This window comes from Colletotrichum fioriniae (assembly GCF_027942845.1).
Source record: "Colletotrichum fioriniae strain IMI 355084 chromosome Unknown scaffold_7, whole genome shotgun sequence".
NCBI lineage: Eukaryota > Fungi > Ascomycota > Sordariomycetes > Glomerellales > Glomerellaceae > Colletotrichum > Colletotrichum fioriniae.
This window is the reverse complement of record NW_027076843.1, coordinates 1,660,575-1,685,229: the sequence shown is the minus strand read 5'-3', so window position 1 is coordinate 1,685,229 and position 24,655 is coordinate 1,660,575. Positions and strand designations below refer to the sequence as shown.

General features: G+C 54.5%; 9 protein-coding genes across 9 annotated transcripts; 4 read left to right on the top strand and 5 right to left on the bottom strand.

Annotated features, from left to right (window-relative positions):
* Window positions 1-222: 222 nt before the first annotated feature.
* N0V96_006631 (uncharacterized protein) lies at window positions 223-1,369 on the bottom strand (the record flags this gene model as incomplete). Its single annotated transcript, XM_065757783.1, has 4 exons — window positions 223-406; window positions 465-542; window positions 603-1,140; window positions 1,216-1,369. 4 exons carry the CDS (start codon window positions 1,367-1,369, stop codon window positions 223-225), a joined length of 954 nt encoding a protein of 317 aa, XP_065613700.1.
* Window positions 1,370-3,057: 1,688 nt separating this feature from the next.
* N0V96_006630 (uncharacterized protein) lies at window positions 3,058-3,617 on the bottom strand (the record flags this gene model as incomplete). The annotated part of the gene is made up of 2 exons (XM_053197718.2): window positions 3,058-3,521; window positions 3,611-3,617. 2 exons carry the CDS (start codon window positions 3,615-3,617, stop codon window positions 3,058-3,060), a joined length of 471 nt encoding a protein of 156 aa, XP_053044796.2.
* Window positions 3,618-3,991: 374 nt separating this feature from the next.
* N0V96_006629 (uncharacterized protein) lies at window positions 3,992-7,500 on the bottom strand (the record flags this gene model as incomplete). Its single annotated transcript, XM_065757782.1, has 12 exons — window positions 3,992-4,121; window positions 4,176-4,483; window positions 4,707-4,723; window positions 4,776-4,840; window positions 5,002-5,073; window positions 5,124-5,322; window positions 5,376-5,621; window positions 5,813-5,840; window positions 5,930-6,618; window positions 6,673-6,832; window positions 7,034-7,240; window positions 7,294-7,500. 12 exons carry the CDS (start codon window positions 7,498-7,500, stop codon window positions 3,992-3,994), a joined length of 2,328 nt encoding a protein of 775 aa, XP_065613699.1.
* A 1,853-nt stretch (window positions 7,501-9,353) lies between these two features.
* Window positions 9,354-10,367, bottom strand: SSN8 (RNA polymerase II holoenzyme cyclin-like subunit; the record flags this gene model as incomplete). Its single annotated transcript, XM_053197716.2, has 2 exons — window positions 9,354-10,147; window positions 10,208-10,367. The coding sequence occupies 2 exons, from the start codon at window positions 10,365-10,367 to the stop codon at window positions 9,354-9,356; spliced, it is 954 nt and encodes a 317-aa protein (XP_053044794.1).
* A 635-nt stretch (window positions 10,368-11,002) lies between these two features.
* Window positions 11,003-11,620, top strand: N0V96_006627 (uncharacterized protein; the record flags this gene model as incomplete). The annotated part of the gene is made up of 2 exons (XM_065757781.1): window positions 11,003-11,165; window positions 11,226-11,620. 2 exons carry the CDS (start codon window positions 11,003-11,005, stop codon window positions 11,618-11,620), a joined length of 558 nt encoding a protein of 185 aa, XP_065613698.1.
* Window positions 11,621-11,969: 349 nt separating this feature from the next.
* Window positions 11,970-13,940, top strand: N0V96_006626 (uncharacterized protein; the record flags this gene model as incomplete). The annotated part of the gene is made up of 2 exons (XM_053197714.2): window positions 11,970-13,240; window positions 13,388-13,940. 2 exons carry the CDS (start codon window positions 11,970-11,972, stop codon window positions 13,938-13,940), a joined length of 1,824 nt encoding a protein of 607 aa, XP_053044792.1.
* A 2,701-nt stretch (window positions 13,941-16,641) lies between these two features.
* N0V96_006625 (uncharacterized protein) lies at window positions 16,642-19,420 on the top strand (the record flags this gene model as incomplete). Its single annotated transcript, XM_053197713.2, has 2 exons — window positions 16,642-17,706; window positions 17,774-19,420. 2 exons carry the CDS (start codon window positions 16,642-16,644, stop codon window positions 19,418-19,420), a joined length of 2,712 nt encoding a protein of 903 aa, XP_053044791.2.
* Window positions 19,421-19,884: 464 nt separating this feature from the next.
* N0V96_006624 (uncharacterized protein) lies at window positions 19,885-22,503 on the bottom strand (the record flags this gene model as incomplete). The annotated part of the gene is made up of 1 exon (XM_053197712.2): window positions 19,885-22,503. One exon carries the CDS (start codon window positions 22,501-22,503, stop codon window positions 19,885-19,887), a length of 2,619 nt encoding a protein of 872 aa, XP_053044790.2.
* Window positions 22,504-23,316: 813 nt separating this feature from the next.
* On the top strand, window positions 23,317-24,288 carry PET8 (S-adenosylmethionine transporter; the record flags this gene model as incomplete). The annotated part of the gene is made up of 1 exon (XM_053197711.2): window positions 23,317-24,288. The coding sequence occupies one exon, from the start codon at window positions 23,317-23,319 to the stop codon at window positions 24,286-24,288; it is 972 nt and encodes a 323-aa protein (XP_053044789.2).
* Window positions 24,289-24,655: the final 367 nt, after the last annotated feature.

The window sequence follows — 24,655 nt, the reverse complement described above, 5'->3', positions numbered from 1 at the left end:
CCCTCAAATGTGTCTCAGGGCAGAACAGCTTTTGGTCTCAATAGTTTAGTATTTGAAGCAGGTTGGTCGGTATTCATTACATAGTCTGCCGACTGAACCGTCCCGTCTTATCTGCTCTAACAACCATACTCTTTGTGGTTGTGGCTGTGGCTTGTCTCGCATAAGCTCTACATCTCTGGGTGGATTGCGCCTGTTCTCCTCATCTCATACATCAGATCATGATCAATAATCCGGTTGCAATCCGCGTCTCTCCAAAGAAATCTGTACGATCCAGCAGCATACCAGGTTGGACATGCTGATGTAGAATGGCAATACGACAATCTCCAACGGCAGACCCGTTGATGCGGCTTCGCTCGCTCCGTGGTATGCGAACAAAACAGCCAGGCTCAAGATACATACGACCATACTTCCCACGACAGTTAGCTTGACGCATAAAAAACTCTCATACATTGCAAATGACTTACTATGGCAACTTGACTTCATACTTTGCGACTGTGGAAAGAGTGAAAGACTGGTTGATCCGAACGAGTATGAGTGACAATCTTTCTAAATGGTCAGATTCGACTGGTCTCTTGGAACATTGGCACATCGTCGGGACTTACAGTAGACAAACCGCACCGTTGGCCTTGGGATCGTGGACGAAGCAGACGTGCGTCAGCGACGCAGTCAATAATGCCCAGAACCCGGCGTCATCTTGCCGGGTGTAACGTATGACAACTAACCAGCCGCCTAGCACTAGGCAAAGCAGGACTTGGGTCAGAAGATTGAAATCGAGCTGCCCGACAACTTTGTCAAGCATGCTCTCGTTTGCCAGCGTGCGCGTCTCAGTAGCGCCGCTGCTCTCAGACGGGACCGGGTGCGCCATCGCCCCCGAGAAAAGCGACATCAGTAGGTAGAGAACCAGAAACAGACCAGCCGGTCTGAATCTGACCATGGGACGAATCCTCGTGGAAATCCTGGGCTGGTCACGGGCTGGGATCTGCGAAAGAGCCTTGCGTGGAATTTGCCCCTGGAGCTCCCACTGTTGTATTGAAGTCCCATTCCCTTTGTCGGGTTTGGCCAATTCAACTCTCTCGTAGATGAAAGAAAACATGACGGCATCCCCACTGACGCGAAGAGATTGAGCCAAGGAAGTACCCACTGAATAGTGGTTGTTTTGTCAGTTACGAGTTGCAAGACGCCAGTAGAAGGAGGATATGAAAACGGGCTAGGAACGGTCCTTCCACGTACGGTGCGCATTATCTGGCTTCTCGTCCTTCCCTGGCTTAGGGATGGTCTTTGGTCCATCGGTCCGGATCTGGAGTTCCCCCTGGATCTTTGGGGCCATGGTCTTGTTGTCGAAGTGCATACCCGCACTTGGTTCTGGCATTGGGTTCCTTTGCGGTATACTACGTGCCTGTGCGCCATGAGCGGCTGCTCTGAGATCTTCCAAAAGTGTATCCATTCACACAGGTACATTCGTGAATGCGTCCAGGATGCCGGGTCTTCAAGGGTGCCAGATGGTATACGAAATGAAGAATGCCCTCATGAGGATGTCTTTGAATCTTGTACGCTATTTGTTAGACAAGTAAGGAGAGAACGAACGATCCGATGGATGATGTAAAGTAAGGTAGACGACGAATTTGAGAGCAGGGTCCCAGAAGTAAGGCAGATAATAGTGTAGCTACGCTGGTGTCGTGAAAGCCTGGTATGCAACCATCTCCACCGAGAGAGAGTTTTTTTATCTGACGCGTGGTGGAATGGCAGCCATTCAGATACCCCAAGCACCCGCCCTGCGTGAGGCAAAAGGCCATGGCCCATAAGAATGCCGCACTGCATATCGAGGCGAACTCCTAGGCGGCGCGGCCAATGGTTCGCTCTCAAGCTGTGATCTATGCAAACTGGTAAAATTATGGTAGCGCAACGGCCCAGGGATAGGTTTGACCAGTCCTAACCAACCCTTCCAGACGGGGCTGCGACGAGTTGACAGATATAAGATATAGTAATGGGCGACGCTGACGTTCCCAGTCCCAGCCTGACCATGCATGCACATAAGCCTTACGATGCCCGACTGAACCTGGCCCACGCAACCACCACCACCACCATAGCCACAAGTCCGGGATTAGAAAGTGCGCTTTTATCGTCAGCCTGTCGTTGCGCGATCTTCCATGTCTTTTTTTACATGCAAGAAACATCTCTCGACCATACCAGCCAGGGAAAGTTCACTGACGACGCGCGTGCCGGCGGGACGCTCCAGAGGGGCCGACAAACGTGGCAGCTTATGGTTAAAAGCACCGAGACATACAAACATTGACGAGTGCGGCTGTGAGACTGCGATATTCCAGTTCGGCCATGTGCAACGACACTCAAAATAGCAAGTTGAGTAGGATGCGGCGCTTAATCGCGACAGCTATTGCGGGAATGGTGTCTGTGATATCATCGCTATTCCTCAGGGACGTCATACAAGTATACCTCATTGAAATTTATGAGATGAGTCCAAAATCTTCTACAGCTTTCGGTCATGAAAGGGTTAGTATTTGGATGGAAAGGAGACAGTGTCCAACCGACCTGCTAAACGAAACAAACAGGAACCGAGGCAAGAGCCTCATCTCTCAGCAGTCGTCTGCTTACTTATTTTCAACATTTACTTCATCTCGACCTACTCCTTCAACTTTCTCAGACGAAACGACCAGTGGAAGAATCGGATCGTTGCAGGCTTTTTCGTAGTTATCGTTGTTGCCGCATGCCTGAGAATGGAGGCGCTAGGAGGTAGCGAAAACAGCCTTGCGTATACGACCGCCACAGCGCCGCTTCTGCTCCCGTTGAGTCTTTGGTTCAGCGCCATAAGTCACTCAATGTGGGATCGCTGGTCGATGCGGCCTGGTGATGGGAAGGCGCCGCGTTGAAAGTCGCTCGGAGATCGTTACGCAGATGTGTGTACGAGGAAGAGGGATACAAAGGAGAATTATCGAGAGATATTGTCTGTCTGTACAAATAAATCTTCGTTCTCGTTCGAACCCTAAAGCATTGAAAACAGTCCATCAGCGAGTGATAGAAGCCAATCAACCAGCCGCATGCCTACTCCCGCAAAGCCGCCGAGTCCAACACATCCTCCGCCTCGCCAATCTTCTCAATTTTGCCCTTGGACAACAAGACCACGGCATCCCGTCCCGGCCGCATGCCTTTCGTTACGCCGCCCAGCCTATGCGTGATGGCAATGACGGTGTGGCCCTTGTCTGTGAACTCCTGGTGTATGATATCGCGTATGGCAGATTCGGTCTCGGTGTCGAGCGACGATGTGGCTTCATCCAATAGAAGAATCGGCATAATGTGTCGACCTTCGGCTCCGTTTGCTGATAGTTCGGACGTTTGGTTGATGGATTTGAGTTGAACGAGCGCTCTAGCTAGTGCGAATAGTTGCGATTGGCCGGTGGACATTTGCGGTAGGGAGGATAGTGGGCTGTCTAGGGTATTGCGGGTTTCCTCCTCAGATGGTGTGTCTCTGAGGTGAAAGTGAGATAGGAGGCCGACCCTCGCAAGGGCTGAGATGATGGCTTCATTTGGGAGAGAAGTCGAGGGCTGGAGAGTTGGTAGTTTAGCAGGGATCTCTCACGAAATTTGGACAGAGAACCGCACATCGAGATTGAAGCGGAGACTGGCATGTCCCAGGATGAATGAGTCTTGAGAAACCGTAATGAAGCACTTCTGTCGAATCAGAGAACGTGGCACGAGACGTAGGTCGACCCCGTCGATCTTGATGCTTCCAGCGTCCGTATCGAGAAGACGTAGGAGTGTGAGTAGCAAGGTGCTTTTGCCGCTGTTTTTCCAATGTGTCAGCCGAGACCGGGATATGCTCTCTGAATACAGCCACGTGCAACATACCTGCCCGTTCGACCGCAAACGATCAACTGTTGGCCTGGAGAGACCTCCAAGGTAATGTCCCGCAAAGCTACTGCGTCGGAGCTGCAAAGAGGGTCAGTCTACAGAGGCGGCTGCATTGTTGACAGTTGCCTTACTTGTATGAGACGGTGACCTTGTCAAATGCAACAGATCCAGATGGCGGCCACGCCTCCGTGGGCACAAAGTCCTCGTGCGGCTGATCCTCTTTCGGCGTATCAGCCTCCAAGGTCTTCAGGCGAGATCTGCCAAGCCATCAGTAAATCAGTTGGAAAGACAAGGAGGAAGAGACAGCATACATGGCACCTAGGGAAATCTCCATGTTCGTCCAAGATGTCACGAGGCTGAGAAGCGTCGTGTTCGCAACCAACACAATGTTCAACGCCATACCAATCTGACCGGCCGTCGTCGTTCCCCTCACAAAAACTGCAAGTGTGATGAGGCCGGTGGCAATCGCAGCAACCATGAGATCCAAAACGATGCCCAGCCACTGTTGAAGACATAAGAGGATGTAGGCTGGCTTCTGCGACTTATCAAGACAGACCACGTTGGCGTGCTCGGCTTGTTTCTCCCAACCAAAGGCTCGGATGGTCGTGACGCCCTCAACCTATATCGTTGTTAGTCGTCACGCACTTATACAGAAGGGGAGATGAAAGCGGTACCGATTCGAGGAAGCTCGAGTAGACTGCCGACTGGGACTCGAGATCTAGCAGACGCAATTGTCGCGAGGTGCGTAAGTACACCCGTTGCACGAGATACACAACCGCGGCGCAGAGGGGAAGCGATAAAGCCAGCAGCTTTTGTGCGCTGAATAACAGCACCACCTGTACGAGCAGCTTGAAGACCTCTGTAACCAATCATGAGTAATTGGAAGTGAGTCTTGAGTCAAGGAGGCTTACGATTCGATATGGACATAATGGCTGGCGGCAACTGCTTATCTACCAGTTGTATATCCTGGCTGAACCTGTAACGACTTAGCACATGCTATGGCTCATTAGGTAGGCATTGCGACGAACCGATTCAATGTAACTCCTGTGTCAGTGTTTGAGAAATACGACAGCGGAGCACTAATCTTGGTCAGTAGGTGTAGGAGGCAGCAGACGAAGTGAGTGAGAATGCACGAACCCAATGATAGTTGAGAGTAGGCGGCGGTGCAGTTCGATGCCGGAAGAGGGTGCAATCAGGATCTGGGTTGACCTTCAACTAGGTTAGTGTCAGGGTCAGCGATCTAAACTGTGCGTACTCACCACATCGTACCGCTGGTAGCGATCCATGCGAGTAAAGACGAGATGAGGTAGCCGCAAATATAGAATGTTGTCTGGGATACTGGCGCCTCTGTCCACTTTTGCAACCAGTACTGAGGGAACGTTACGAAGAAAGAGTATGTTGAGGTGCAAGCGAGGAGTAGTAGGATATGCTGAAAGCCTACAGCCCGGAAATAGTATTCTTAAGGGGGATAGCTGAGTTAGCATTCAAAAGATGAAGTAAGTAGAACATACCATAAAGAGAGATGTCTCCCGTTGCCCTGCTGAGATCAGAAACAGCCTCGGCCATCTTCCAATTCTGGCTCTGCACGGTCTTGTTCACTTGGGGCTGCTCCACGACCGTGTCGCTCTTCGAACCCTCAATATCAATTTCAAGTGAGGAGTACTTGGGATGCTGCTTCAGACCATCCCAAGTCCCCTGGTACGCAAGAGCTCCACCACCGAGAATAATCAGCTTGTCTGCGAACTTCAAATGCGCAGCTACAGACCGTTAGCCTTCGTACAATCTCTACTCCAAAGCAACGTAGGAGGCGTACTAGAATGAGTGACAAGGAGGACAGTCGTGCCCGCCTTCTTGAAATAGCCTGCAAAACCGAGCAGATTCTCAACAACACAACTTTGCGTTTTACCGTCAAGTGCGCTGAAGCTATCATCTAAGATCACAATCTCACTGCGAGCATATACAGCTCGAGCAAGAGCCTTGGCAGTTATAGTCAGTAAAGTGAGCCGTTTTAAATTTGACGCGACAATAAATATGGAGCGAAGAGAGCATGACGATGCAAACGTACCACTCGCTGCCGTTGTCCTCCAGAAAGGTTCAAGCCTCGACTTCCTATCACGGTGTTGTCTCCGCCGGGAAGTGCCAGGAGGTCCTCACCGAGACAGCATAGCTGAATCACCTCCTGATACCAGCTTGGCTCCTCGGGAGAAAATCCGCAGACTGCTTGTTTGAGAGTTCCGCTCGGCAGCCAAGGAGACTGCTCGCAGTATCCGATCCTCTTCGTTGACACAGATATCGTCCCAGAAGCTGTGAGAACCTCACCCAAGAGGGCTCGGACAAGCGTCGTTTTGCCGCACCCAACGGGACCAGAGCACATAACTATCGAACCCTTGTCAATGACGAGGTTGAGATTACCGAGGATCGGAGGTTTCGATGTAGTGAGCCCCTGGATAGTGACGTCTTCTAAAGACATGGCGGGCGAAATGTTGACGAGGCTCTCTTCTGCTTTATCGAAAAGAAGTCTTTGGTCCTCTCGGGATGGCTCAGAGAGATATTGCTGAATTCGTTCAAAAGCCGCCAGCGAGCCCACAGCTTGCGGCACGATGGTAATAATCATGTTGGCAGGGTGCGTCACCAAGCCGAGTAGCGCCGTAGTTGTGAAGGCGGTCTCAACATCGAGTGCGGAGCCATTAAGTCTCGCTACGATCACGTACAGAACGAGCGTGAGAATGGGGGCGAAGATACCGAGAGCGTTTGCTACAAGTTGTCAGGAAATGAAGCCACGCATGAACATCAGACAAGACAACATACCACTTGCGTTATAAGCTACCATCATCCACCGGACTTTCTTGGCCATTTCTAGCTCCCAAAGGCGTAAGGAGAGGATCAGAGATTCCGTATGGTCTACGATCCCAAGCATCTTCAGACTCTTGACCGAGCCAAGCATAGACGTGGTCATGGCGATTCGGTTCTGGGTAGCTACAGACCAATCCTTTTGCTTGCTCTGGAGGTTCTTTGCCAGATATCGACTCACCCGAGAGCAGACTAAAGAGTTAATTAATTCCCGTTCTAAGTAAGCATGCCCATATTGCAACTCACAAAAGATCATGACAAACGGAACCGCGCAAACCAATCCCACTCGTCGAGCCAGCATCACAGTGCCTATAATTACCTCGATGATCTGCGCCCACGTCTCGTGGAACATGGAAGCCGACTGAACCACGCTGTCTGCGTCTGTACTCATCAAAGTAACCACCCTTGCATCGTCGTAGCCAGCAGACTGATGATTGAGCTGCTTGTTGTTGAGGAGACCAACAACAGCGCCCCTGATCATAATCTTGAGGCGGTTGAGACTGTGCTGGTAGGCAGTCCTCGCGATCTAGTGTGCGACTCAATATTGCACCGTACAGGGCCTCAGACGACAAGACTTACAGCCAAACCCACATAGACGAAGACAGCCATCGACACAACCAAATACCCTCCATCTTGAGATTCCTCGGATGACTTGCTGATGGAACGAATGACAGTACCGATGAGAACCGGCTGAGCGTAGCGGAATCCGATGAGAACCAAGCGAGGGATGATGGGTGCAAGAAACTGCGGAAGCATACTACGCAGCAGAACTTTGGGCAGCGTCATCTTTTTCTCGGGCTTGTCTGTGATGCTATTAACAAAACTCGACGTGTTGTGCTACGCCAGCGGACGAAAACAAAATGCGTACCTCTCTGATCCCATGCTTGTAGGGCTCTTTGGCGTCGAAGTTGCGATGACAGCTTGCTGTCCGTCATTGGAAGGCAATCTCCCGTCAGAATGTATCTATTCCCTCTGACGAGAATCGGATTGATCCATCCAAAGAATGTTCGATCCAAAATATTGGATAATTCCTCTGGAGACCACTGATCACGAGGACCTTGCAGGATCGTTTGCTTTCCTCGAAGTTCAACAACAAGAAGCACGCCCTTGATGAAAAGGCTCCCGAATACCGGAGCGACGATTATGGCGGACCCATTAGGAAAGACTCCCGTTCCCAAGTCAATCAAATCGCACCCCAACGATACAAGCAGATAGACAACAGCGAGATCTGACGGTCTGACGGATCTGGTGTGCTCCAACAAGAGTAGCGGGCAGAGGCCCACGTATGCTGCCAAGGGCAAAATGGTAGAAGCTAGATTGAGCCCAAGTCGGGGCGTCGAGAGTGCTGTCGTAGCGAGTATGATTAATTGGGCCACAACTAAGATGATTGCGATGATCTAGCTTCAGTTTAGTTCGGTTTCCAGGAAACTGTATCACTCATCACTACGCACAACTTTGCCATGGCCGTGGTGTTCCGGAATGACCTTGATAGTTCCTTTGCGAAGCTTTGATAGACGGAATGGCAGTAATAGCATAAATAAGGCTGATGCCGCGGTCGACAGGATGAGCGAGTTTGAGAACATGATCGCTTGAGTTTAGCTCTCCGTCGGTCTCACTCTCCCTTTTCCCTCGCGTCGGGTTCTTCTCTTCTTATCTGCGTCTCTGTACACTCAGAAGTAGCAGTGATTGAGGCAAGATAACAAAGGCACAATCAAGAGGCTGAATTGTTTTTGTTTTGAGCGTCACGAGTCTTGTCAGCCGCGTGCCTTCCAGCCGTATTTGGTGAACAAGGGGTCTGGATTCCCTATTTAGGACCAACGACAGTAGGCCTCTTAGACCTGTTGGAGTGTTTTGGGAATGCAATGGCCGATGAGTTCCATTCACGGAGCAGTGCACAATTGGAGCGCTTGGCGAGGTTGGATACGATGTTATAGCGTAGGCAAGATGCACAAAGCATACGAGGTCTGTTTACTTGCTTGAAACCAACAGCTTCACTTCACGCGCGGCACAGCTGCAGTCGTCCCAATTTGACCCTGGTCACCTTCCCTGTTGGAGTTATAGGGCCGCGTCCCCTGCATGAAGTAATCAACGCTTTCCCGTTGGTGTCGGCAAGTCCGAAACAACAGAGATGGCGCGAATTGCTTCAATTTTGTGCCAAATGTGTATGTCTGCGAACTTGACGATGCCGGTAAGCAGTCTTTCGAGCAGAGTACAATGCTTTTACAGCACACATCATTGCCGAATTTCTAACCAAAGCACTCGCTGCATCGAACAGTCCGGAAATTGCTTGCGATGCCAAGATCCGCGACGCGATCAACACTTTCTTCATTCGAAGACTCTCAGGCATTTCTGCTTTCCGGTCCCTCAATCGTGTTGGACTGATTATTCGAGGGCCACTGTAACGTCTTGTTCAAGGTGTATGCATCTGATTGATGCCATTTCTCATGCCGTTCCTCGTAGCGACTTTTGAAGAGTCGGTGCTTTCTCTAGTAGTGCTCTCAATGAGCAGACTTTTTACTGTGTTTCGCTGGCGCCGCTCAATTGAAGAGCGCCAACCATATAATCCCAACCACGCTGCCATCCGAGAGCCTTCTATAGAATCAGCATAGATGACAAAGTTGCGCAATCTCAGCGATTCATCACTTGTCAAGAACCCGCGCCTTAACGAAGCGGTTGATTTGCTCCCGAGAGAGCTTGTCGTTGTACTGCTCGTGACAATCGTAAAACGAAATCAGCTCTTGTGTACAGTCGACCATGGCAGCGATATCAACGTTGCTCTCGGCCAGCCAAGCACCGTACCGCTGCACCCGGGTGAACCTAGCCTCCGGTTGCTTCTCTTTATCCGCGGGGTTCGGCGTTCCGGGAGTCGGAGGCAGTCCAGGCACTCGGCCTTGGGCCTGAGCTAACGCTGCGCTTGCAGCAGCAATACCCGCGGCGGATGGCGGGTTGGAACCAGACATGTTGGGCGAGGGTCGCAGAACCAATACCAGCAAGATTGCTGTGAGGGCAATCGTATGCGGTGGATATAACAGCGGCAGATCCGTCATGTAGTGATCGTTGATGATGGACCAGCCTAGGGCGACGTCCTCCTGTGTCAAATTCAACTCCTGCTGGTAGTTGTTCAGGGTTCGATATGGTTGATGAACTATAAGCTGAGAGCTCATCTCGGATATCATGAAGAACTCGCACTCGCCGAGCTTCGAGGTGTCGAGACCGAGGAAATCGGGCCACAGGGAGCGAGCTTCACTGACGATCAGGCGAATATGCTGCGGGGACTCTTCCATCTTGCAAGCCAGATACAGCGCGGTTGCGACAACCAAGTACGGATTTGTTCGCCGGATTTCGACCTTGGTGTAAAAGCGTTTGATATAAACCTGGGCGGTGGCCATGGCCTGCTGTCGGACTACCATGCGTTTGCCGAGTCTGTTGACCTCTGCGTGCGTGATTGAGTTAGTAGGTGGATATGATGTGAAGAAGTAGTGGGCAAGCTAACGCTGATTGAAGTAAATGCCCAGGTGCCGCTGTTGCGGGAGAGGAAACATCTGGACTAGGTCGGCATTGTCGTCTTCGAGCTTCTGGCGCACTGCTTGAAGTTCATCTTTGGAGAAGAGCCAGAAGCGACGCTGGGTTGACTCCCAGTAGTTGGCAGCCATGATGACCTCTCCCGGGCGTTTTGATGGAAGTCTATGACATGATTTGTGTCCGCAATGACCCGGAGAGGTTGGAGGAGATGCTGTTGAGGAGCAATGAGGCTGATGGGTGAAGTTGACGAAAAGGGTGGCTGCGAGGCTGGTGCAACATAACTGTGGCTGATGTCTCCCCGATAACGATAAGGCGGAAGATGTCCGTCCGGGCGGCCTCAGGGAACCACCTCGCTGGAGCTGTTTGCTGTAGCAGCGCTGGGAGCTCCCGGGAGCACTGCTAATTGGTGGCAGCTGATTGCCTCGCTTGACCCGCCAGTGGAACCCTCCCCTAGGTAGCCGAGCTTCTGACGCTGTGGCTCCGGCGCGAACCACTTGCGGTAGGCGGTGCTGCTTTTTCTTGGTCGCTGCACCTCGCGATCCTCCTACGTCAGTCCTTGTGACTTGCAGCACCTCATGCAAGCAAAGCCAGTCGCGACAACACCAACCCAACGCCGCCTTTGATAACCCGCCATGTCGTCGTGAGACAGACGCCCTTGATAGACCCCGCGCGATTTCTACCTCTCTACCGTCATTCGCCCTATGAATCCCGCGTCGAGACCGAGCCCTCGACTCTACTGACCCTGCGTCCTGATGCCGCCGCCGCCATGGGGGTAACAAATTGGGTTACCGAGCGCCAGATGGAGGTGGACGAGTCGCAGAACCAGCGGGATAAACGGGTCGAGGACCTCTGGAGGCAATTGGACCCCCAGGGGACGGGACATTTGGACTTTAAGGGGTTGCAGAAGGGGTTGAAGAAGATTGATCACCGTCAGCATCAAACTCTGCCCGAAGCTCCCGTGTGGCCTGGGTGCTGACGTTGCCCTTTAGCTATGAAAAATGCGGAAGATATGTTGCGGAGGATCATGACCGTCGTCGACACGAACGATGACGGTGTGATTCAGTATGAAGGTAAGCTGCGAATTGGGGGGCTATCGAAGCTACTGGCCGGGTTCCCCTGTCTTGCATTGGATATGATGTCGAGGACGGCTGCTGACCATGACCTCTCACCAGAGTTCCGTTACTTTGTCGAGCAGACAGAGAGGCAACTCATGCTTCTTTTCCAGTCTATAGACAAGGACCATGATGGGAGACTTGACAAGACTGAACTACAGGAGGCCTTCCGACGAGCTGGGCTGGTTGTGCCGATGCGCAAGCTCAGCTCCTTTTTTGGCGATATCGACATGAACAACGATGGCTATATAAGCTTTGAAGAATGGCGGTAAGTTTCTCAGCATTCAGTAGAGTATGTTGTGAGTCCTATGGGTGTTGTTGCCAGCCCAAGCCGCAAAGCGAGGTGTTGAGTGAAGGGTGGCCGATTACCCAGCATATTTGGGAAGGTCCGGATCTAGGTCAGGGGCACCACTCCACGGTGGCCGGCCGTGATGTTCTCGGTGTGGCTCGGTGTACAGGTGTATACCTGAGGTGGGCGAAAGGCGTTTACGATGGACGCCCCGGTGCCGTTGTCGGGTTGCTCCTTCCTCTTTTTCTTCTCGGAAAAACCTCTCCTTCTGTTCTGCTTGGAGTGTGATTCACTGACAGAACCCGGGCACGCGCAGAGATTTTCTTTTGTTTATGCCAACACACAATGGCCACGCCCCTCTGAAGGCCGTGTTGGACTTTTATTCTTCCATCGTCACCCTCACTGCTGAAGGAGACTCGATGGTATCGGAGGAGACACTTGAAGGTTTAGGTACGACCGGCTTCCTTCTGCAAACCCTCTTTGGATCCATTTTGAGGATCGCATCCCCTTCGGATCGTGAGCCCGGCACCACCACCGAGTCTTTTGCTACCGCCACCACCGCCGACGAAGACGGCCGCCCCGTGGTGATGGTTGTCCCTTCCCAGGAAGGTGCTGCGTCGCCCGTTCCTACCACAGCTGCGCAGCTTCCCACCTTGTCAAAACCGCAGCAAAATCAACAAACTTCACCAGATAGCCTCACTTCTGCCACAGATTCCGCCCAACAGCAAACTTCCTCTACGTCAAAAACAACAACATCATCATCAGGAACCGCGACGACCGCGACAATAACGCAGGCTGTGATACCCATCTCTCCTCCAGGCTTTTCAGGTACCAGCGCCAACATGAACAATATGAACATGGAGGCAGCGGTGCTGCAGGCGTGCATCGAGGCCGGAAACGAGAAGCGCACAGGCATCCTCCGAAGACTCCCCGGCGTCGGCACCTCTCAAGCGAACCAGGTCACAGACAGCAGCTCCGAGCAAGGCTCTAGCTCAGATGCAACTGTAGCACCCAAGACCAAGAGACTGACTGACTTCGCCCCTGATCCAGGTTACTTTATCGCAGGTGCCGTCGCTGGAGGACTATCGCGGACTGCCACCGCTCCTCTCGATCGTCTCAAGGTCTACCTGCTCGTCAACACCCGAGCCAGTACCGAGACTGCGGCCTCTGCTCTGAAGCAGGGACGTCCGCTGGCTGCTCTGAACAACGCTGTGCGGCCCTTTAGTGATGCCGTCAAGGATCTCTGGAAGGCAGGTGGCATGCGGAGTCTTTTTGCAGGTGCGTTCATGCTTATGCTCATACTCATGCTTATATATGCACTCATGGATGTCAGCTGCTACTGGCTCATGGTTTCATCTGTCTTGTACTCCCTAGATTGGAAGATGATTGGCCAATTCAAACCGAGCAACTCCTTGAATCATGTACTGACTGTCCAAGGCAACGGACTCAATGTCATCAAGATCATGCCCGAGAGCGCCATCAAGTTCGGATCCTATGAGGCCGCAAAGCGAACCCTTTCTAAGTTCGAGGGACACAACGACCCCAGACAGATCAGCAGCACCTCAAAATTCGTGGCGGGAGGTGTAGCTGGCATGGTTGCCCAGTACGTCGTTTTTCTATAACACTCCTCCGAGCTCGCCTCATTTGCTTTGGCCGCTGTCATCTCTATTATTGTTCACGGAGCTGCCGTCTCTCCCCCCCTCTCTATATCTCTCTCTTGTCGCATTGACTCGCTGCTGACGTCCTCTAGATTCTGTGTATACCCGCTCGATACACTCAAGTTCCGGCTCCAGACGTCGACGGTCCAGGGCGGCCTCAGTGGCAATGCACTTGTTATCGATACTGCCAAGAAGATGTGGCAGGCAGGAGGCATGCGCATTGCTTATCGTGGTGTCACCATGGGCCTCATGGGCATGTTTCCCTATAGTGCCATTGACATGGGCACATTTGAGTTCCTCAAATCCTCATACAAGAGATACATGGCCAAGTACAAGGGCATTCACGAGGAGGATGCCAAGCCGGGCAACATCATGACTGGTCTCATAGGAGCGACCAGTGGTGCTTTCGGAGCGTCAGTGGTGTACCCACTCAATGTCCTCCGCACCCGTCTCCAGACGCAGGGAACAGTCATGCACCCTGCAACATATACCGGCATCGTGGATGTTGCACGGCAGACGTTCAAGAATGAGGGTGTGCGGGGCATGTACAAGGGACTCACGCCTAACCTGCTCAAGGTTGCTCCGGCCCTGAGCATCACATGGGTTGTGTATGAGAACTCGAAGAGAATTCTCGGTTTGGAGTGAAGAGACAAAGACACTTTGGGGTGAAGATTGAAGTGGTCAATGGAAGGGAGTGGATTTTACTACAAGACGTCAAAGGGACACTGAAAAGCCAGGAGGTATGTTCTTGGGTTTCTCATTTGAATTGTGTAGGAAGACGAAGATTTTTGGAAGGCGACATGCGATCGCCTACGGCCAGCTTAAGAAGAGCGGCACACTCTATTTTGTTACATAGCCCCGTCGTCAATGGCGTTTGGAAGACGTGGTCAGGGAGAGAGAGAGAGATACCAGAGAAGACTTTTGCTCGCTGCAAGGGTGGATGGAACCAGGCTGGCGGTAGCTGGCGGTAGCTTAGCTGCGGGGCGGATACGGCAGCGGGAAGCCCCAGAGATGTTTGCTCAATACAGACGAATGCCTGCATACAAGTGGTTGCTTGCCACGTGGGAATGATGCCTTGCAGTGAGGTTATCGTGAGAGTAATGATGGAGGGCCTGTCTATATGTACTGTCTATATGTACTGGTCGTCATGTATAGGAGCCCCAGGTAAACGTCGCAGAGCCCGCCAACTTCACTGAAACCCCAACATCTCCCAATGAGTGCCATCTTTGATTTGTGATACGAAGACGGAAGAAAAAAAAAGAAGAAAGAAAAAAAAGCTTCAAAATTGGTTGACGTATGCCTCGAGACAGAATGGAACGTCGTCTGGTTTGCCAAGCTGGCCTAAGGAAAAGAAGCTTACGTCGCGATCGTCGTCACCCCGCGTCCACACTGAACCCCGTTGGAGGGGTTGGAACGACAAGAACATCCACTATGAAGAAGCTTGATTGATGGGCAGGCTCCAGTCAATATGCAGAGAGACGACTGTGATTCGTAACCCAACGACGAAGAACGATGATATCCTGGTTCGAACTTCGGAGGGACTAGCCGAGGCTGGTAGGGGTGACTTGGATAAGCAGCGGAGGGGGGGAGATACTGGAAGGAACTTTGTGTATTGCGAGCCAATTGCGTGGGTTGAATGTACCTTGAAATACTTTGCCTATCTACGGATACGTACCTCCGTACTGTAAGGTAAGGTAGACGTTAGACTTGGGGGACTTTTGTCGGTGTAAGATCGGGTCAATATTGCTCCACTTACCCTTGAAGGTTGACGGTCAACGGTTGACAGTTGACGGTTGACTGATGGATGACTCTTTTCCCCCCCAAAGTCCAATCTTTTGAAGCTTGTCAGATTGCGCACCCAACTTTATCCAGTCACCTCACATCGACAAGCACACATGTCACCCACGGCCATCCTTGCTGGGCGAAGGAACTTGTGCTCGTCTTACTTTCGCTACCTTCTTCTCCACTCGACGGCCGTTATCCAATAATCTCAATTGACTTTTTCTTTCTTTCCAACCATTACACCCGGCGGCGCGGCATCCCTCGTACTTTTAGGTTCCCCACCGTCCTTAACGAGCTTCCTGTTTCGTTTGGCTGCACAATAAGCGTGTCACGCAAGCAATGCTGCAAAAGAGTCAAGAGGCCATGGACTTGGTGTCTAGGTCACTACAAAGGAGGAGACTCCGCGATAATACCTTGCGGATACTGCAGGACTGACTAGGTGCCAGGGCTGGTAGCAGATCAAGTCCCCGACACCGCCGTCGTCCGCGATGCCGGTACTCGGTCTCATATCATTTGCCCTGATCTGCAGGCTTACGAGTCTGCCCCCCCTCTTTCGCGATGTCGAATGAATCCTTCCACCGTATCGGGTGCAGGCCCGCCGGGGACGGCGTGCGGGCAGCGGCGTCTGCCTCGTTCAACGCTTGTCTTGCGTCTTCGGCGACCCGACCGGGTTCGGTCTTGTGGATTCTGATTGCAGTTCGTTCGTGCATCCGTAGGTGGTTGGGGGTTCCCTCTCAGTCTCTCTCTCTCTCTCTCTCTCTCTGTGAGTATCTGCGAGGTTGTCTCAATCTCGGCTCCGACTCAACTCCTACTAGCCTCTTTCTGTGAAGCCATTCCTGACAATCCCATTCAACTCCATCTTTTTCTCTCCCTCTCTCTTCTTCGTTCCTCTCTTGCGGTATCCGTAACTTTCCCCTCTATTCTCCCATCGTACCCCCTCCGGCTTACCTCAATCGAGCGTGAACGCGCACTTCTTCGTGGCCCTGACTTGTGTCCTCCTTCCTATTACCACTCATCTTACGACTGCGCGCGTGTCTCTTCTGTTGTCATTGACAAGGTGCAATCATCTATTGACACGCGAGAGAGATACTTCACTCATACATTGTTTGATCAGTCAGCCAACAGCTACGGCATTACTCACGGTCACGGAAGGGGTGCTGAAGCCTGAAGCAAACGAAAGCCCCGTCACCGAAACTGTTTGACTCCGTTTCTTGGCGTCCGTTCTACCCGTTGCCCACGACACTGCGCGTATCAGCCAAGTCCCCTTCACGATTCAGTCGCTGTCACTTGCTGTCACTGTTTGGCCTGCCAGACTGCCACCGTCTACCCCGTCAGAGACACAGAGTGCCTTGTCTTCAGGGGCAAAGCTCAAACATTAAGTGACCCGGCATTAAGAAACAGAACCACCAAACGAAGGCAACAAAACGTTATACCTACTCTAAAACGGTTGTATCCCACAGAGCACAGACAATCCCCCCCAAGGACCCCAAGGACCCGAAGGGGACTTTGTAAGAAGACCAAAAAGAAGGGATCAGAGGGACTGAAATAGTAACAAACCGCCGCCATGCCGGCCCCGTATTCCGATAACCTGTACTCCGCCGACGACTCCGACTTTGACGAAGTCCCGGACGACAGTCTCGACGCCCACCTCTCGCCAACTGACGGCTACTTCCAAAGCAGCACTTCATTGTCAGCCGGGGGAATATACCCTCCGCAGCAGCAAGAGTCTCATTTCCACAACAGCGAGGACAACGTCACTGACGCGACGACGTTCCCCACGTCCGCCGCCGTACCGCATGTGCCCAACGTCCTCGTCCAGGATCCGTCGCTGCTGCAGAGAGAGCAACAAGAACAAGGCTCCTCGTCGTCAAAGAAGGACCGCGAAGCCAAGGAAGAGACAAGATTAAACACATCCTTCCATGACCACCACGACAACAACAACGACGACAACGTAGAAGCACAATCACGTCACTACTCCTCAATACATAGGAGGACCTCGTCATCCGTCTCGGCCATTGACGACTTTTACGACGACGGGGCCTCCTCTACCGCTGCGGACAGTGAGGCGACGCCATCACATACAACCTACACCTCCAACGTCCACTCCCATTCCCACTCTCACTCACACTCCCACGCTGCCCAGAGTTCGTCGTCTTATACGCCTTACTCGCCCTCCACCGACGCTCCACTGCGCACGCCCCAGACTCACTCGAGATACTCCTCCAACAACAACCCGGCCTCTCTGTTTCGCATCCCCAGCGAGGCACCACCCGCCTATACGCCATCGCCCACGTCCCCGCTCTCGTCATCACCCACAGAGTTTAGAAACTACCAGACCTTCAACACCATCTCGAGGACGACCGACAACCACCACAACAACATCAACATGGGCGCACCCGAAGAAGAGAGGCGCCTGCTCGGCCGCGACCCTGAGAGCATGGGCGACGTGCCCTATAATGACCATGACGACGACCATGACCCTAGACCTCCCCCGTCGTGGAAGGACAGAGCTCTTAAGAAGTTCCCTTGGGCCTCGAGACGGACGCTGAAGATGGTGCTACTTGCTGCCTTGGTCTTCTTCACCTTGACGGGATTTCTCAGCATGTTGGCCTCGACTGTGATTAATGCGGTGCGTCGCAACTCCCTTCTACATCTACGCCTACTACCTTTACATGAAGCTAACTAACAACCCGTAGCCATCTGAAAAGTCTCCTGCCAAGGAGCCTCCCCAGCAATATGACCCCGTCACTGGACTGCCCATCAAAGACGGATCTCCCGTGCCAAGTGACCCCTCCAAACCCGCCGAGCCTGGCGAAGCCGTCCCTTGGCATCCATCGAGCACATGCCTCCAAACCGAGCACCGCTTCGAACCCAAATTCTTTGACCTCACCTTTGCCGCAGACAAGGACATCAGCGTCCTCCAGGCCGTCGAGAACGACTCCCCCTCCCGCGGCTACCAGCCCCAGGTCTCGGGCGACTTTGTGATCCGCCGCCAGCAGGCCGGCCGCCCCGGTCCCTCGATCGAGCTCGAGGTCGTCTCCAACGACCCGGCCCTAGACGTCTCCGTCGAGTGGAACTCGGAGCAGCAGCTCATCGTCCGCACCCCGCAGCGCATCGAATGGACCCAGTCCCGCCGGCCCTGCATGACCGTCCGCGCGACCGTCTGGGTCCCCGAGGGCGCCTCCCTCCGCCACGTCCTCCTCATGGCCATGAACCTCGACGTCCGCGTCGTCGATGACCTCTCCGTCAACCTCGCAGACGGCCTCGAGATCGGCACAATGTCCGGCGACGTCCACTCCCCCGTCGAGGTCCCATCCACATACCACCTCAACTCCCGCGATATCCTCGTAAAGACCATCTCGGGCGACATCGTCGGCTCCTGGCCCCTCTACGACTCCCTTAAAATCAACTCCGAGTCGGGCGACATCATCACAAACGTCTGGCCCCAACAAGTCCTCGACTCCCGCCCCCGCCCGGCCGTCCTCGAAGTCGCCACCATCTCGGGCGACATCACCGTAAAAGAACCCCTCGCCGCCGCGGCGGAGAGCAGCAAACCCGACACCGTCGTCCCGCCGCGCGACTACATCACCACCATCGACACCAAGTCCGGCTCCATCAAGGCCTGGGTCGCCTTCTCGTCCGCCGCCGTCGCCGAGAGCATCAGCGGCGACATCGCCGCCGAGTTCCTGCCCGTCTACAACGTCAGCCTCCTCCAGGCCGTCGCGGAGCCCGAGCTGCACACAAAGACAAAGTCAGGCAACACTGCCGTGAAAATTCTCGAGCCCATCTGGGTCGAGATCCTCGGCACCGAGGGCGCGTATGAAGGCGAGAAGCCGCGCGCGAACCCGGATGAACCCGTCGATATCCCGACGAACCCGCTCCCCATCCCCGACAAGATCCCGCGGATGCCGGGCGTGCCCTTCACGCCCATCGGCGCCGGACCGTGGAAGCGCATCCCGTTGCCTGGTGGTCGGCACTTGGGCGACGCCTGGCGCGAGGTACGTCGTCACCCGTTGGCCGATGCCATCACGGCATCTTCTTCTCAGCAGGAGCAAGAGCGCGCCGTCTCGACCAAGGACCAACCCCCCATGCGCCACCTCAAGTCCTCGCACGGCTCCGTCAGCGGGAGCATGGAGCTCAAGTACCCATCCTCCTGGGAAGGCACCGTCGAGGCCGAGAGCATCAGTGGCAAGATTAACATCCTCGGTAAGGACGTGAAAATCGACAGTCGGACGAAATGGCCCAAGGCCGTGCACGCGCACAAGGGCCAGGCGTGGAACTGTCAGGTGTCGTTGGGGAGTGTGTCTGGCGATGAGGTTCTTATCATCGGGGAGGAGAAGTAAGCCAAAAAAAAAAACAGACTTGTTTCTTCTGAGGTATAGAAAGGGTGTTGGGATAGAATACGTCTTCATGTATGCGGGAAATACGTGGACGAAATGATGGCGCAAGTATGCGTGGTCTTGCTATAGGAGCAAAAAGAGAGGGAAGGCAAAAAAGGGACATATACCTTAATACCTGTCGTTACGATGGATGGATGGAGTGGATTTCAACGGCGTTTTTACGGACGAGGAAGCTCAGCAAAGATGAACTGAGTAATCTTCTTGGCAAATACCGACGGGGCGAAAATTCCTAAGCCTCAAGCATTTTATTTCCTTTTTATACTTGAAATATAAATAAGAGCAATCAACTGACACATCTCATCTATCTTCGCTCTCACGGTGACTGATGTCTATTCTTTCACATACATCACGATGCCGTAATTGATTGTAGGTAAATGTAAGTTAATAAGAGGGGTATCTCATGCTCGTCAAGCAGACCTCAATCCAGAACTCGCTCTCGTCTCCTTTTCCTCAATCTGCTTCTTCCGCACCGCCGCTGCCGTCATGATCCTCTTCTTCCTTCGAACCCCGCTAATCCGCTTCCAAACTCTCTCCTCCGCCGTGCTATCCGCCAAAACATGCCTCCTTAAGACAGCGCCCCCAACAACGGCGCCGCTGCTGCTCTGGCTTCTATCACTACTTCCACTTCCACTTCCACTCCCGCTGCTACTCCCACCACCGCCCCGTCCCTTTCGCATACGACCCCCGCCACCACCGGCTCTACTCCCTCCACCCATCGTCTCGCGCTCAAACAACCCCATATCGACCTTGCGGTACCGCACCTCGTACTGAACCCACCTCTCGAGGCCAGGCAACCCGACGCCCAACGTCGGCAGGGCAAGCATCCTCAGCACCTCCTCGCCCGTCTTCTCGTCGCGGTTGACGGCGTACAGCGCGGGCAGGGTATACCGCACTTTACCCGGCGCGAACCGCTTCAGCATGCCCTCAAACTCTGCCCTGCGGTCGGCGGCGCTCACGGCGGCGGCGGTGCTGCTGCCGCGACCACCCGTGATACCGATTCCGGGCGCAGCATGGATCTCTCCTTCCTCCTCCTCCTCGTTCCTCTCCTGCTTCTCCCCCTCTTTTACACTGTCAGCAGCAGCAGCCTCACCTCCACCACCCCCAAGTCCCTCCCGGAAAGCCTTACCGTGAATCGGCGCAAACGGCGCGATCCGGAAATACGCCTTCACCCGTCCCCTCACCCGGATCCAGAACCGCCCGTCCCAGAGCTTGAAGCGCCGCCAGGCATACCACCTCCTCGTCTCGCGGAACCGCGGCTGCGGGAGCGGCAGGCGGTCCAGCGCGGCGAGCCGCTCGCGCGACATGTACTCTGCATCCTCGGGGGATTCCCACTGCGTGGGCGGGAAGGTCGGGTGGCGGTGCTTGTCGCTGATGTTGGAGGTTGTCGTGAATGTCGTTTGCGGGAGCGGGTGCAAGGTAGGGTAGGGTTCGCGGATGAGGTACCATTTTGAAGGGGCGAGGGGGAGGAAGAGGATGGAGGCTTGGTTGAAGGCCTTGGGCGGTGCCGTTGGGACCGAGGAGGAGGGTGAGCCTTCCACAAGAGTGGGAAAAAGTTTAGCGACGATGTTTTGGAGGGATGTGTGTTGAGGCGGGTTCCGATCGGGCGAGACAAAGGCGACGAGCCTCTTTACGACGAACCCCGCGACGGCCCTCCGATGCGCGAGCCGCAGCTCCCTCCTCACGCCGTCGTTCGCCGACTTCCTGCCCCTCTCGCGGCCCTGGCCCGGACCGAAACCAAAGACACCCAGCTCAGGAAGCCGAACGACAAGCGTCCCGACATTTGGCTCAAACTCCGCAACAACCTGCCTCTTGATCCACCGCTCAGCCTCCTGCTCCAGACCCCTCAGCTTTGCCCCGCACCGCGCCGACATCCGCAGCACATTCTCCTTGCGCAGTGCCGCGGGCAGACGGTGATTCCGCACCATGTGCCTCACGGCATTCCTCGTCGTCAGCGTCACGTCTTTATTGGTCGCGTCCTCGAACCAGCGCACGTTATTCGCCTCGCACGTCGCAATCAGCCGGTCCTTGCTGAACTCGAGCAGCGGGCGATATATCATGACCCCGGCATCCTCGGTACGTATCCGCGTCATGTTCCGCGCCGCCGCCGCGACCCTCGCTTTCGCGGAAGCAGAACTCGCCGCCGAGAAGAGCCAGTCGCTCGCAGAGCTGTCATCTTCGCCGCCGACGTAAGGACCCTCGTGCCACCCCGTCTGCAGACCCGCCCTCAGCTCGGCACCGTACAGGTCCAGATCGAGCTCCGAGACGAGCTGCCGCCGCATATGCCTCCAATCCCTTTTTGGCGGGCGGAAGCTGATCTGCGGCATGCGCATCATCTGGTCGTCGACGTGTCCGCTCTCGTAGACGCCGTGCATGTCGTAACACTCTGGTATATTCCCGGCCTTGAGCATCCCTCTCAACCCGCGGCTCCCGTGGCCGGCGAGCAGCCTCATCAGCACGGTCTCGTACTGATCATCCTGATGATGCGCGAGAAAGATACTCTCAACGTGCATCGCAAGACACAGCGTGCCGAGCCGGCGGTAACGCACGCGCCTCGCGAGACTCTCGACGTTGGGCAACAGATTCGGATCGCCCGTGACACCCTCAGCCTTCCAATTCACCGTGTCCCACTGCGGCCGTATATGCTTGAAATTCCGCAGCTCCTTTACAACAGCTAGAGCTTCCTCGCGGGAGCCCTCGCGCAGGCCGTGGTCAATGACATAGGCTGAGATTTTTGCCAGCGGGTTATCGACAACGCGCATGAGGGGGTTGATCTCGCGCAGCTGGTTGAAGAGGTAGGCGAGGGCCATGGAGTCGACGCCGCCTGACACAGCGAGGCCGATGCGGCGCGGCTGGGCGGTGCGGGCGTGGGGGAAGCGCGGCGGGGTGGCGGCGCGGAGGGCGTCGAAGAATTCGAGAAAGGTTATGGGTTTCGGGACCGGGTGGAGGATGAGGTGGTGAGCAGCAGCCGCTGCCGCTGCTGTTGCGGTCGCCGCTGCGGTCGCGATCGGGGTTTTGGTGAAGGCCATTCCATCGCCCCTATGCTGTTGTGGTCAGTTTTGTGGTGTGTCTGTGAATTGTTCTTGGGCCCGATGAGCTGCACAAAGCTATCGTGGGTTTGCTCGTCCAAGATATTGCAATTGACGAATCAACGGTTGGCAGTCTCCAACGTGACGATGGGATAAGGGAAATGGAGCTTTCAGCTGCAAATAAGCCCCCCACTGCCGGAACCTTAGAGCTCGGGCTCTTCGGAGGAAAGATTTCCCAAGCTGCCACCTAGGAAATAGCGATAAGGATAAGGGAGCTCCCCCCGGGCCCCGCGCTCGCTGATAACCCACCTCACCGAGCATCTCAGACCTCGGAGAGTCGGAGCTCTAGCGCAAAGTCCCCTGCCGTCCCTTTTTTTTTTTTTCTTTCTCTTTTTTTGGTCTTTGTCGGGTTACGTACAGCGACCGATTGAGCTCCGATATCTAATACCTCACGATACCAATCTAACCTCCTCCGTCACTGACACTCCAAGTGCCTTCTCTCCCTCTCAATTTGCGCAGATGCACTCTCCGTCGCCATAGCATTCGGCCCTCCTCCCTTTTGGCCTTTCACTCCTTTGCACACACAGGTCAATTGACTTTCGTCTAATTGCCCTCGGTTTACATCCGTCAACTTCCTAATCCTCGGCGCAATCCCGAGCACGCGACACAAAACATCTCGACCTCTACGCAGCCACCACCACGACTACTACCCGAGCCATACCCTATCAAAGGCACCGAGAAGGAAAAGGGGAGAACCAAACTTTCCCCGACTCCAAATCTACTTCACCACACAAACCACCCACAACCGCAAACATGTCCTCCTCCACCAACCAACCCCCCTCCTTCACAACAGCCCTCCTAGCAGGCGGGATAGCAGGCACAACAGTAGACCTAACCCTCTTTCCCCTCGACACCCTCAAAACCCGCCTCCAATCCTCCGCAGGCTTCTTCCCTTCAGGCGGCTTCACCGGAATCTACCGCGGCATCGGCTCCGCCGTCGTCGGCTCCGCTCCCGGCGCCGCCTTCTTCTTCTGCACCTACGAGGGCTCCAAGTCCTTTATACACTCCCGCCTCCTAGCCCTCTCCGGCTCAACTTCTTCTTCTTCCTCCTCCTTGTCAGGGACCACCACAAAACCAGCCTGGATCGACCCAGCAACCCACATGCTCGCCGCCTCCCTAGGCGAAATCGCCGCCTGCGCAATCCGCGTCCCCACCGAAGTCGTAAAACAGCGCGCCCAAGCAGGCCAGCACGGCGGCTCCTCCCTCCTCGCCTTCCGCTCCATCTTGTCTCAATACTCTTCTCCCAGTGGCGGTGGCCTCTCCGCCGTCTGGCGCGAACTCTACCGCGGCTGGTCCATCACCGTCCTCCGCGAAGTCCCCTTCACCATAATCCAGTTCCCCCTCTGGGAACGCCTCAAGCGCTGGGGCCGCGAGCGCAAACAGGCCAAAAACTACAAACTCGACATCGACCCGGCCACGGGCGCAAACACCCGCCAACAAACGCAGTACGAGGTCAGCGCCGTCGAGAGCGCGCTGTACGGCAGCGTCGCGGGCGCCGCGGCGGCGGGCATCACGACCCCGCTCGACGTCCTCAAGACGAGGGTGATGCTGAGCCAGCAAAAGGAAAAGATTGGCGATATCCTGAGGACGATTTACAAGGAGCACGGGATCCGGCCCTTCTTTGCGGGTATCGGGCCGAGGGTCATGTGGATCAGCATCGGGGGGTCCATCTTCCTCGGCAGTTATCAGTTTGCGTCAAATACCTTGACCGGCGCCGTGATATAATAATCTTTCTGGGTTTTCTGGGTGTATGTGATGGAGACGTGGTTGTGCGCAAACAAGCATAGAGGCGCGCGACGTATGATGCACTGAATAGACGGCGAACCGGCCATGTGAAAAGGGAAAAGGAATTCTGTATTTGGGGGCCCTCAACTTGCCCTCCCGCTGTATAAACATACGCTTCGAGCACGCAGCCAGAAGGGCTGCCTGCACTTGACAACTTTTCCGCTATGTACATTACTGAAAAAACGCCATTATACCCGTACTGACTAGACATCACAGGCCATGGCCATTTGACTCTCGTCGTACAGCAATATGCAACTCTCGTGACGAAATTGCCCACTTGTACTTTGTGGTCCATGAGCCATCTCTA